Raw genomic sequence first — 14,220 nt, forward strand, 5'->3', positions numbered from 1 at the left:
GCTTAATAGTATGAAGTGGAAACAGCTTGTGTCTGAAAATGACCTCCTTGTGCCTGCAGAACCCAGATGTCTGCTGACCACCACCCTCCGGCTCCTGTGTCCACATGTCCTTTATCTACCCCTATCCTTTGCCAGCCTGGACTTGGAACTCAGGATTTCTGAATCCCTGTGAGTTTCTGCTTCCTCAAACCTTGCACAAGCAATACAGGCTTTATTGATGATTTCATAAGAAATGGGAGGAAGTGGGTACCGAATACCCAACAGTAAGCAACTGTTAAGAAGTCTGTAGACACATCTAGTCTCTGAAGTTGCTTCCAAGGAGCATTCTTTGACTGTCTCCTGCTCACTCTCTCCTCCTCTCATCATGTGGCTCCTAAACATGCCCAGATTCTCTTTCCTCTGTTTCTTCTCTACCTCAGCTCCTCTTCCCAAATTGATATAGCCAACCCATCCCAGCATTATGCTCCCACTTAACAAGTCCCACTGCCCCCAGGGGCACTGCAGCCCCTGTCGAGTGTCCCTCCCTCATCCTCTGAGATGGAGCGGCTTGTTAAAGGGCTCCCTCCACCGCCCCCAACAATGCAGTGCTCACATCTCCAGGGACACTGGCAGTCCCATTCTCACTCATTCATCACAACTCTTAGATGAAAGTATGGTATGTACCAAAGCTTATTCTGATCTATTGCCACTAAACGGAAAAAGATCCTCAGGAATTAACATGTGCCACACAACTAGCTCAACAGAGCAATGTGGTCATAAGGCCCCTTTTTGGTGGAATCCAGTGAAAATCAATCTGTGCTCAGCATCCAGGAAGGACCTGGGATCTAACAAGTACTTCTCCCTCACTGGCTTTCTAACCATGGACACTTCACATCTTTGCTTCATCTTTCTTAACTGTTCAAAGGAGATTCTGATGTACCACGTGATGACTATCATTAATAATACTGTATTGTAGATTTGAAGGTTGCTATGAGAGTAGAGCTTTAATATTTTCACTGTAACAACAATAACAACCACAAAATGGGAATTATGTGGGGCAAAGGTTATATTAAGTAACCATTGTGGTAAGGACTTCACAGTATGTGCATGTATCAAATTACCATATTGTACACAAATTCACACAATGGTATCAATTATATCTCAATAAAGCTGGAGAAAAAAAGAAATTCTTATGCTTTACCTCACCTAAAATAATAGTCTTATAAAACAAGTACACATATTTTAACTACTTTAGAAATGCTCAATTAGAACAAGAAAATAGTAATTTTACTCTGGGTGACCAACTGTTTTGAGGGAACTGAGGGGTTTTTACCAGAACTTGGGGCCAACAGTGCTCAAATCCAGCAGGTCAAGGGCAAACTGGACAATTGATCACCTTTGTTTAACTAATAATGTTGTTCTACACCTAATACCAGCTACCATTTTGCTTCTCAACTTGCCAACCATAGCACCTACGTAGTTGCCTAAAAGATGCAAGAAGACGTGGAGGTTAAGAAAGCAGATCTCTATCCTTGGGGACCACAGAAGCAGTAAACTGGGTCTCAGGTGAGCTTGATTCCACTAAACTAATTCATCATGTGAACACAAGCCTGGAAATCTGAGCAGGCAAATCTTCAGCAGCTTTGCAATTGAAAAAAAAGAATCCTAGATTGTTTTGCAGTTCTACCTCCCTGGGTGATTTGGGGAAAAGTATAATACAGACAATATGCTTCATTTACTTGATGTTCAACTAAGTTTAAAGCCAAAAAAGAAAAAAAAAAAGCCTTCAGATATGACCACGTTTACCCATGATTTTTCTTTAGTTGTCGTGTAACACAGGACCATAATTTGGTAGAACTAACAAATCCATGTGGTCATATGTAGCCTACATACTTTCCCTTCTTTTCTATCCCTTCCAAAGAAACTTTCAACAGAATTACTGGTAGATACTTTCACTTGAATTCTTCAATTATTAGAAAAAAAATATTACTTTAGAAGCAAATGCCCTATTTTGGATATGAGGAGCCATTTCAGTTCAGAGCCCCACTTTTCTGTGATTCAGAGTTTTAACACATTTACTGCAGGTATTTTTAGTGTCTGTCATCCGTAAGTCCTTTTTAAGTTCCTGTGACTAGAGAGACAATCACTTGGTACCCCTTTAGGGGCAGAACACAGTGGCTGTTCAGCACGTGCACAGCAATGTCTTTCAAAGATTTAGGCAAAGAACTGAAAAATAATATTTTGGGGTGAAGCTAAAGAGAAATGTATCGATCTGCCCTGGACTTTTGCCAAGCCACCAAGCCAGGGACACATTCTTTTGTGTCAACTTTTAATGATTATAAGCTGGGGTTGGTGTGACACTTTCTCTCAAAGACACACAGTCCTTCAACCTTGGAGAAAAATGTTTCAGAACTGCACCCTGGTACTGAGTCTTGATTCATGTGGGCCCCAAACTTCTGTAGTTCCTGAGAACTTCTAAAGCCTTTATGGAGTGTTGGCTATAAAACGGATATCATAACCTTAGAGGTGGCCCAAAGGTGACTTCTTTTCAAAGAAACTTTTGTCCCATAGGCAGGATGACAGATCTCAACACGTTTCCAGCTCTCCCTGTCCATCTTCACAGACCTCTTTGTAGTCTACAAGTTGCAGACCAGAAACACAGTGACTTTAATGTGTGGAGACACATATACATAAGGACTCCATTATTTTGGTGTTGCAAATATCACACAGGATTTTAAATGCTAGTCCACTTTCAAACCATAGCTCAAAGTCTTCTATGAAGACTTCCTTGGTTCCCCTAGAAAGAGCCTCCTTTTCCCCCCAGGACCTCTATCTAGTCTTTACCACTCTGCATTATCATTTTTATTTTTGAACCCCTCTGGAGCATGTGCTTCCTGCCAGTGGTGGCTGTTTCAGCTTTGGTCTTAGGCTTGGTCACATGCTGGGTGAGGATTTGCTAAGTGCACACACGCGACCTTGAAGAGAAAGCCGCCATCCTCGCGGTCCTCTGTGTAACTGACCCCAGGTTAGGGTCGCCGTGCCCCACTCACTTGGCATCCTCCAAGTCCTCAGTTCTCCGGATGCTGTCGTCCTCGTACTTCATCCTCCACTTCACCGTTTCAGCGCTGCCTTTGAAGAGCGCCCGGAGCAGCTCAGCCTTGGCCTCTTGCTCTTCTTCACACTGCTCTCGAAGGAGGTCACAGTCATGCTTGGCTGACCTCACAGCCTGGGCCAGGGCACTCTGTGACTGTAGGGGACACAACGCACGTGACAAAAAGGCACGACCACCACGAGCAACGAATGGCTTGGAGGTGACGTCATCTTTCTTAGATAAGGTTAATAACCACCTGCCACAAATTCAGCCTGAACCTGAACCTAGTAAGATAATACCAGAGAGAGCGCTGGGGACAAGAAGAGAAAGGAGAGGGTATCTAATTGCTGCCATTAAAACAGGGAAGAAGGTTCTATTTAGGGAAATGCCAGCTTGACTATGTGGGCTTTGACAATAGACAGGCCTGGAGTTCTAGAAATAGTGCAGGATGCAGGTAGCAAGGAGAATACTAACTATCATTTAGGCAATAGATTTAAATTTAGCAGTAGGTAGGAGTCATATCTTGTTTGGACTAGAAAGGATCACTGAGATTTAGTCCACCTTTCTCATTCAATTGATGAGGAAAACAAAATCTTTTATTTCACATGTAAATCTCTAAAAACTTTATCTCTTATCACTTTCAAACAGCACTACTACATGAAACTCTCCTTGGTGATAAAAATATTCTATACGTATGCTCTCCAATAGGGTAGCCACAAGCCATGTGGCTACTGAACATTCAAAATGTGCCCCAAACCAGGTGTGGTCAAAACTGAACTTCAATTTTACTTAATTTTAATTAATGTCAATTTAAATTTAGATATTCAGCTGTAGTATAGCAGTGGTTACTGTATTTATTGGATGGGAGAGCTCAGTTAAAGGACTGTTTCTGTCATGTGACTGATGGACTGGTTAACCTAGCAGCATCGTTCCCAAGAGACAACCTAGTCTAGTGGCTTCTGCCAGTCCTCGTGGGTCTTTAATGCAAATTTTAAAAAGAGCATCTTCTCAGGTAGATGCAGCCCTAAAGCACAAGGCTTGGTTAATGGCAGACTCAGGCAGGTGCCACTGGGCAGTGAACGAGGAGCAATAATACAGTGACTCTGAGGAGGACAGGGGCTTTAGAATCTGGCAAACTTGGCTTCAAATTTTGGCCCTTTCTCTTATTTAATATATATGTATTGAGCACCTGTTCTAGGCATTAGTGTTTATAGAAGTAAATGAGACGAGAGGGAGGTTATAGCTCAGTGGTGGAGTGTGTGCTTAGCATGCACAAGATCCTGGGCTCAATCCCCAGTACCTCCATTAAAAAATAAATAAAAATAAATAAACCTAATTACCTTCCCCTGTCCCCGACATTTAAAAATAAAAAGAAGTAAATAAGATGGAGACAAGCCTTTGTCCAAAGGAGCCCAAAATTGTGAGAGGACACACAAAACAAACATGTACACAAAGTAATGAATAAAATGGCTGACAGCAGTGAGAAAATAAACAGATGGACTCGATGAGGAATGTTTGCTCTTTTCTCATCATCCCCCAAAGGCCTTTCTTAGGGAAGGGCTTTCAGACAGTGGGAATAGCAGCTACAAAAATGATGGCAGCTTGTTTAAGAGGCAGCGAGGAGGCCATGGTGACCAGAGGGGAGTAAATGAGGGAAGCAGATGTATGAGGTCGGGTCACAGAAGCAGGCTGGAGCCAGAGCAAGGGGGCCTTGTACCCCAGTTGGAAGCCACTGGGAAGTCAGCCAGAGAGAGCTTCTCAAACACAAATCAAGTCATTTCGCTACCTGCTACAATTCCTTAGCAGTCCGTGATTAGCTGTATGACCTTGGATGAGTTATTTGTCTTCTCAGAACCTCGGTTTCTTCACGTAAAAAGGTATCATTCTACCTGTTTCATCAATGTCTGATGCACAAATCATGGCAGTAATTTTTAAATGTATATACGGGTAGGGGAGGGTATAGCTCAGTGGTAGAGTGCATGCTTAGCATGCTTGAGATCCTGCATTCAATCCCCAGCACCTCTATTAATAAATAAATAAACAAACCTAATTACTGCCCCCTCAAAAAAAAACCCCAAAAACAAACCAACAACCAAAAAATGTATATACAAAATAAGAAGAGTGGAGGAAATAAAATAAAATGTTTAAAATCAGGAGTCTGAAGACTCAATGACCTCCCCTCTCCCATTTTAGTCACTATCCTTCAACCTTAAAGAACCTCTTTCATTGTGGTCACTTATTAGCTACATTATATATCTCTTGGGAACTAGTGACTAATAATGACTAATATCTATAATTTATTGACAATTTAAAAGTAATATTGAGCTAATCTATCCCCATTTGTTTTGTCCTGGCCTTCTATTTAATTTCACTTCTTTATGCAATTCAGAATCAAAGATCTATAAAGAACTTTGCCAACTGTCTGTTCAAGTAATAATGCAAGATGGAAACACATGCTTTGCTTGTGCTAAAATCTAGACAAACTAGGGAAGCAATTGGAATTACTGAGGATGATCCTTCAGTGATCAGAGTCCTTCCCGGCACATACAAGATCCAACACATCTTTCTTCCCATAACTTCTAGGGCACTTTCCCCTTTTCTTTTATATGAGAAGATATTCGGGCTGACTTAACAAGCTCTACTTTTTTTTTTTTTCAAACATACAGTCAAGCTCCTGGTGAGAAATAATAGATGCATTACTTTGGTCTGTTCTGCCAACTGCCCTTTCAGGTCCTGAATCTGCAGTGTGAAGGTGTTCTTTTCCCTGGAAAGTTGGTTTATCAGAGCCTCCTTTTCTTCCAGCCTTTTCAGGAACTCACCTACAGAAAGATTTCATAAAATAAGTTAATTATGGTCCTTTTCCTCAACTACTGCCTCCCCCACTTAACCTGTTGAGTTTAAGAGCAGCTAAAATGATTCACATATTTTTGGTATTTATAAAGAGTCTGAGTCCAGTAATCAGCAAAATCATGGCAACGATCCTTTTCAGAACTCACAGAACCCTAAAAAAACTGATTTGTAGTAGTAAATATGAATAGATAAAAAACAGATAATATTAGCTACCATTTATGGAGAATCTTCCATGGGGTAAGTACTTTATGTATATTATCTAGTTTAATTCTCATAACTCCTTGATAATGTAGACATTATATTACCCATTTTTCAGAAGGGAAAACACAGCAACTTACTTAAATGTGATTGAGACACAAACCTGCAGTGCTGGTAACTGATGAATATAGATTCAAATTAAACTCTTAATTCTAAAGAATGTGTTCCTCATTGCCATGCCCCCTTGTTTAGTGTGTGTGGCTTTACCAATTTCTGGCCATATAATTTTTAGATAATTACAGTTTCTTTGCCTCATTTGTAAAATATGGATAACAATAAAAGATTGTTAATGAAAATTAAATGAGGGTGAATATATTCTGTAGACTGAATTGCTAAATAAATATTAGAAATTGTCATTAAGTGGTAGATAATGTGACCAAGAAAGGGGTACATTTTATTTCACTGTAGTCTACTCTCCCTGCTTAGCTTATTTCATTAATGATAGATCAGAAACATGCTGGTTGTTAGAAGTAGCTCTAAAGCAGAGCCCATCCTGAGCAAAGGCAGTTACCTTTATTAGTGCAAAATTAAAGTTATTATTAGTGCAAAAGTAAAGTCCCAAATATTTCTGACTCCTATCCCTCTTGCTACAAACAAGTTCTAAAACTCTCAAAATTAAAAGAAAGCATTTGTTTGGACTAAAACAGGAATTCTCAAAACTTTTTGGTCTCAGAAACTCTTTATATGCTTAAAAATTATTGGGGACCCCACAGAGATTTTGTTTATGTAAGTTTTATATTAATACATAGTATAATAGAAATTAAAAGAGAAATTTAATATATGTATTTATTCATTTTAAAATAATAATAAAAACCTTAATGATATGTTAACATAAATAAAAAATTTTAGGGGGAAGAACTATTTCTAAAGTAACAAAATATTCATGAGAAAAATGACCTTATTTTACATTTTAAAAAATCTCTGGCTTAATAAAAGTCATCTGAATTCTTTTGGTTGAAGAATTCAACTGTTCTGGTTGAAGTATATGAAGAAAATCCAGCCTCTCATAGATATGTAGTAGAAAAAAGGGAGATGAATTTTCATAGTCTTTTTGGATAATTGTGACTATTATTTGATACTACACCAAAACTCAACAAATGGAAGCTTTGTAAGGGTTAATGATATAAACCATATAAATGAAAATTTTTATTCTGTTACATTAAAATTCATGGATCTATCTTAAACTTTGAATGGATCTTTTATCCACATATGATTTTGTAACATCACATAGTCGTGATTTGAAAAATACGCATTTACTCAATTATGTATAATTTGCAAATGTTAACATATGTCATCACACAATATAAAAAAAATCATATTTGTTAACATCACCACTTATCTCATAAGAAAAGTCTTTAAGGTTCAGATCAAGATGGAGGAGGAAGACCCTGAGCTCACCTCCTCCCACAGACATACCAAAACTACAACTACATAAAGAACAACGATCCCCGAGTATGACCTGAAGACTAGCAGAACAGATTTTCTACAACTAAGGCTACAAAGAAAAGGCCATATGAGGATGGGTAAGAGGGGTAGGGATGTGGTCTAGTCAGAACCCACATCTCCCGTGCAGTGACTTATAAGTAGGAGGAATATCACAACCACGGAGGCACCCACCAGGGAGTGAGGGGTCCAAGCCCCACATCAGGCTCCCCATACCAGGGTACTTGCACTGGGAAGATAAGCCTCCATAATGCCTGGCTTTGAAAGTCAGTGGAGCTTAGGGTCAGGAGAGCCAGTGTCCTGTGGAGAGCTGAGACACTGCATTTGAAGGACATGTCCGCCAACTCACTTGCTCCAAGTCCCAGAGCAGAGGCAACAGCTTTAAAAGCACCTGGGTCATCCAAAGAGATTTTTTGCCTAATATTAGGACATATGCTGGAGGGGCAGGAATCTGGTGGAAACTTTCTCCAGGGGCAGAAGCACCTGCTGGCAATTCTATATTTTTATTTTTAACTCTTCTGCCACATAACTAGTCTAAGGCTGTTGGGCACTACTTCTGTTACTTTCAATCAACCTAGCAAACAGTGTACTTCACCCCAACATTCCCCTGAGGACCCACCTCAGCAGGCCCCTCAAAAGTCATTCCATGCCCACTCCACCAGGCAAGTGGCCCCAGTGCCCCTCCAAAGTGTCTCTCACTCCATCCTACCTGGTGGGCCACCTCAGCCAGTGCCCCTTCCCCCAAAGACGTGCCCACTCTGGGGGTCAGCCCCACCCACAGCACACCCACAGCAGTCACAACCAAGCTGTGCAGCCAGCTGGGCCTGGGGCCACCAGTATGCACATAGCAATTGTGGCCCAACCACAATAGGAAGGTGCAAGCAGCTCAAACAGGGGAAACCCCTGGAGAACCTAGCTCTAGTGACCACGGGGGATTGTGCCACTGAGCCCCTTAGGATGTCTTTCATATAAGGCCACTCTTTCAAGGCTGGGAGGCATAGCTAATATACCTAATACATAGAAGCAAAGAGGTAAAATGAGGAGGCAAAGGAATACTTTCCAAATAAAAGAACAAGACAAAACTCCAGAAAAAGAACTAAATGAAATGGAGATAAGTAATTTACCAGAAAGGAGTTCAAAGTTATACTCATAAAGATGCTTACCAAACTCAGGATAAGAATGGATGAACTCAATGAGAACTTCAACAAAAAGATAGAAAATTTTAAAAAGAATCAGTTAGAATGGAAGAATACAATAAGTGAAATGAAAACACACTAAGGGAATCAACAGCAGATTAAAGGATATGGAAGAACAGATCTGCAATCTGGAAGATGAAGTATTAGAAATCACCCAATCAGAACAGCAAAAAGAAACCAGAATTAAAAAAATAATAATAAGATTAGTTTAATAGACTTCTGGGACAACATCAAGCACACTAACATTTGCATTATAGGGCTCTAGAAGGAGAAGAGACAGAGACAGACAGAGAAAGAGAGAGAGAGGGAGGGAGGGAGAGGGAGAGGGAGAGAAAATAGAGAAGGAACATACCTGAACATAATAAACACCATATATGACAAAACCACAGCCAACATACTCAATGGTGAAAATCCTTTAAGATCAGGAACAAGGCAAGGATGTCCATTCTTGCTACTTTTATTTAACACAGTACTGGAAGCCCTAGCCACAGCAATCAGACAAGAAAAAGAGATAAAAGACATCTAAATTGGAAAGTAAGAAAAAACCCATCACTATTTATAGACAATATGATACTATACATAGAAAACCCTGAAGACTCCATGAAAAAACTATTATAACTAATAAATGAATTCAATAAAGTTGTGGGATACCAAATCAATATGCAGAATCAGCTGCATTTCTGTACACTAGTAACATACTACCAGAAAGAGAAATGAAGAAAACAATTCAATTTACAACTGCATCAAAAATAATAAAATACTTGGATTTAATTTAACCAAGGAAGTGAAAGATCCTGTACTTGAAAACTGTAAGACATTGATGAAAGAAACTGAAGATGATAAAAGTAAATGGAAAGATATTCTGTGTTCATAGATTGGAAGAATTAATATTGTTGAAATATTACTACCCAAAACAATCTATAGATTCAATGCAACATTTTTGGCATTTTTCACAAAACTAGAATAACCCTAAAACTTATGTGGAACCATAGAAGACCCAGAATAGCCAAAGCAATCATGAGAAAGAACAAAGCTGGCAGTATCACACTCCCTGATTTCAAACTATACCACAAAGCTAGAGTAATCATAACTTTATGATACTGGCACAAAAACACAGATCAATGGAACAGAAGAGAGAGTCCAGAAATAAACCTGTGCTTAGATGGACAATTAATTTACAACTGAGGAGCCAAAAACATACAGTGTGGAAAAGGCAGTCTTCAATAAATGGTATTGGGAAAATTGGACAGTTAAATGCAGAAAAATCAAAGTGGACTATTTTCTCACACCAGGCACAAAAATAAATTCAAAATAAACTAAAGACTTAAATGTAAGACCTGAAACTATAAAACTCCTAGATGAAAACATAGACTTGTGTATTTTTTGACACTGGCCTCAGCAATATTTTGGGGAATCTGTTTCCTCAAGCCAGGGAAACAAAGGCAAAAATGAACTAATGAGACCCAATCAAACTAAAAACTTTTGCATAGCAAAAGAAACCATTGACAAAATGAAAAGACAACCTACTGAATGGGAGAAGATATTTGCAAATGCTGTATCTGCTAAGTGGTTAATATCTAAAATATACAAAGAATTCACACAAGTCAATGTCAATAAAGTAATCTGATTTAAAACTGGGCAGAAGACTTGAATAAACTTTTTTTTTTTCCCAAAGAAGACATGCACATGAAAAGATGCTCAGTGTCACTAATCATCAGGGAAATGCAAATTAAAACCACAATGAGATACCATCTCTCACTGATATTCATCAGTTCCACTTCTGAATATTTACTGGAAGAAAATGAAAACACTAACTCATAAACATATGTGCACCACTATGTTCATAGCAGCATTATTTATAATAGTCAATATATAGAAGCAATCTTAGTGTCTTTCAATAGATGAATGAATAAAGAAGATGTGATATATATATCCAATAGACTAGTATTCAGTCATGAAAAATAATGAAGTCATGTCATTTGTAGTAACATGGACAGACCTAGAGGGTAATATGCTAAATAAGTTAGAAAAATACAAATACTATATGATTTCTCTTATATGTGGAATCTAAAAAGAAACAGACAAACAAAACAACACAGAAACAAACTCATACATACAGAGAGCAAACTAGTGGTCACTGGAGGGGAAGGAGTTGGGGGTTAGATGAAATAGGTGAAAGGGATTAAGAGATACAAACTTCCAATTATAAAATAAATAAGTCATGGGGGATATGATGTACAGCATAGGGAATATAGTCATTGGTACCAAAATAACTTCATATAGTGACAGATGGTTATCAGATTTATTGTGGTTATCAATTTGTAATGTAAATCAATGTTGAATCACTAGGTTGTACACCTGAAACTAGTATTATATTGTATGTCAACTATACTTCTATAAAAAAAATAATAAAGGAAAAAAAGCCTTCAAGAATTGAGGGCCATCAAGTTCACAATGGCATTTATGTGTTTTCTGAAATCTAATTTTTACCTAAAAACTCCACTTTTATTATTGGTAACAAATATTGTCAGTTGCTTTCCTTGTAGTGACAGGCTCACTTTGTTCATTTTTGAGAAAATATCTGCCAAATATCTGTATCTGAATAAGCATCGTTTGTCAAATATTCTTTTAAGTAAATACTATGCTCCCTGAAAAAAAAAAACCTGCTAGTTCAGCTCAGAACTTAAACAATCACACATCCTACTTCAGTATGAAACAGAAGTGTTTTATGCATACTTTTTGTTTTGTCACACAGAATATTAAGAAGATATACACTTGGGATTGATATGTTATATAATCAAATTTTACTGTTTCATTAAGGACATTCTTAAGTAAAACTGACTTTGTGACTGTGAGTATGTATCAGTGAATACAATGATTAATAGCACAGTGCAGTGTACCGCCTTGCTTGTGATAAAGGCTCCCGCGTTTTGAAGTGTCATTGTTTTTGCACCATCAATAACAGCAGCAAAAGAATTTAAAAAGCAAACAGTGGTTTAGTATTATAATGAAATAGCTCTAACCTTTGAGGTCCCCTGAAAAAGTCTTGGTGACTGCTGGGATTCCATGGACCCAAATTTGAGAAGCTCTGGGGGATAAGATCATATTTAAAAGTATTCTGAAAAAATATCAATGTATTAGGGGGGTTAAGACTAACATATTATATACTTTATAGATCTAGGACCCACTTAACATGGCTTAATTGATCACATTTACTATAAGTCTCCTTTGAAAGCAGTGGACAGGAAAGGGCATGAGAAAGAAACTGGTGATAGTAGCAAAAAAAAAAAAAGCAGCAAAAAGTCTGGAGCATAGGCCTTGTAAGAGGAGGAGAGGTTTGGATAGATATATACTTAAAATTTAATTCATACAAAAGCTAAAAGGTAAAGCTAAGAATTAAAAGAGGAAGTAAAAGGTCCTGCATCCTAAGCAGAATTATCATCCCAGATCCACTTTCATTTCACTCACCTACCAATTTCCTCATCAAAAAAGTAAGTAGAAAATTAATGCCAGTAACTAGGGGGAGGTAGGCAATGCCTATCAAAACAAATTGTATACAGCACCTCCTGCAGGGCCAGACATACACGAATTTAGCAGCCTCGTATCCGGACTGCACCACATGCAGACTGTACCCTAAATGGAACAGAAGATCAAATTGGGGATTTTGTAATGAGGCCAAGTGTCACACCCCTGTCACCAGCAATGAGAAGAGTCCTACTTAGTGTCCCTGCCAGAACCTGAAAGAACACTTTCCCTTTAGATTACCAGGTTTGTAGTCTTACCAGTTCATTTTAATTTAGCTTTGACTCTAGGTTTAGCATCTAGAAACAGAGGTGTCCATGAGCAGAAGGATGATTATGCAGTTCAAATGGTCTTCATTCTCTTTTCAAAGTGAGTGCCTCTGGGTATCAAGATACTTTATTTTCATTGGCCTAGGAATTCCATCACTGGGAAATACATTATAAAAAATAATTCTAATTACAAACAGCTAGCCACATGCTATTCATAGCAGAGAAACAAGTTACAGGGCAAGGTGAAGTCAACCACAGTCCATCTCCTTGATGGATTGGAACAGCCATCATAAATGACTGAGAATCTGAGATACAAGATAACTCATGACAAATTGCAAAAGAAAAACCCTAAATAGATTGCCATCATGTAAAAGACAGGAAAAAAATAACCCACTATCAATAGTGGTTGATAGTTGAGAGGAAGCCATGGAACATTTTTCTACTTTTATTTACCACATGTTTGTGGAGCACCAGTAAGTGGCTGGCATTGTTCCTCAAGATTGACGTGAACAAGGCAAAGACCCTTGCCCTTGTGTAGCTTATTACACTTCGGCAGATGGAGACAAGACAAATAAACTTATTTATTAGGTCAAGCAGATAGTTTGTTTGAAGGTATTAAATACTATGAAAACAGAAACACAGGGAGAAAACTGGTTGAGAGCACTTCTCAACAAGGCCCATCCTGACTTCCCCCCGATATCCCTTTGATTAACCCCCATCTTCAAGTCTTCACAAAATTAATAGGGCATTATTTTAGGTAGAGGAAATAGGAGGCAGAAGACTCGAGGGTGAGAATATGCCTGGTATGTTCAAAACACAGCAAAGAGGTCCATGTGACCAAGGCAGAATGAGAGAAGGGGAAGTAGAAGAAGAGGTCAGAGAGATAACGGGGCCCAATCATGGGGCCCTGGGAGACCATTGTCCAGACTATGGCTTTTACTGAATATAAATAAGAGGTGTGGGTCCATTGGTGAAAATTAGAAATAATGCCTATTTCAATGAGATAGATGTGACAGACGCATGTCTTGTAGCTGTGTGGACAGCCCCTACCATCCTTTGATCTTGCGAGTTCTTCAGCCAACTGCATATTACTTTTCCCCTTTATGGGAGACAAATAGGCAGGGCCTCCCAAACTGGTATAGAGGGGATCCTTCCCAGACAAGGGCATGTCTGTGGACAAGGGTCCATCAGTGCCTCATTCCTCCCCCAGAATCTTTCAGCGCCCACTCAGGCTCAGTGATGAGTTCATCAGCTCGTTTGTCTCTCCACGTGTCGGCTGGGACTGAGCCTCCTCAGTGAGGCAGCAATGAGAGTTTACTTACCATTCTCACTCCGGAGCTTTGTCTTCTGTGCTGTCAGGTCATTTGCCAACTGAGTCACTTCTTCTAGCTTTGCATTTGCTTCATTCAAGCGTTCTTCATACAGACCACAGAGCTTCTCGGCACTAGCCTTTGAATTGAGAAGGAAGGGTTGAATATGACTTATAAAGGCCATGCTGAACTAGCTGCATGAGGACAGAGGGGAAGGTGGCTCCTAGGACCATGTGCTCTCTTCTGCCCTGAAAGCCACAGCCAGCACGGAGAGACAATGTCTCCTAACCTACATAGGCACA

The 14,220-nt window shown here is 39.1% G+C and overlaps 1 protein-coding gene across 1 annotated transcript in view; it reads right to left on the reverse strand.

Moving 5' to 3' along the window:
* Positions 1–14,220, reverse strand: part of MYH15 (myosin heavy chain 15) — a 138,660-nt gene that overhangs the window by 36,235 nt on the left and 88,205 nt on the right. The window contains exons 28-30 of the mRNA XM_032478616.1: positions 13,931–14,057; positions 5,771–5,889; positions 3,030–3,226 (exon numbers count right to left, since the gene is read on the reverse strand). Of these exons, the coding sequence (XP_032334507.1) occupies positions 3,030–3,226; positions 5,771–5,889; positions 13,931–14,057 (443 nt within the window). The remainder of the gene's footprint in view (positions 1–3,029; positions 3,227–5,770; positions 5,890–13,930; positions 14,058–14,220) is intronic.

Source organism: Camelus ferus, chromosome 1 (assembly GCF_009834535.1).
Source record: "Camelus ferus isolate YT-003-E chromosome 1, BCGSAC_Cfer_1.0, whole genome shotgun sequence".
In the NCBI taxonomy this organism is placed as follows: domain Eukaryota; kingdom Metazoa; phylum Chordata; class Mammalia; order Artiodactyla; family Camelidae; genus Camelus; species Camelus ferus.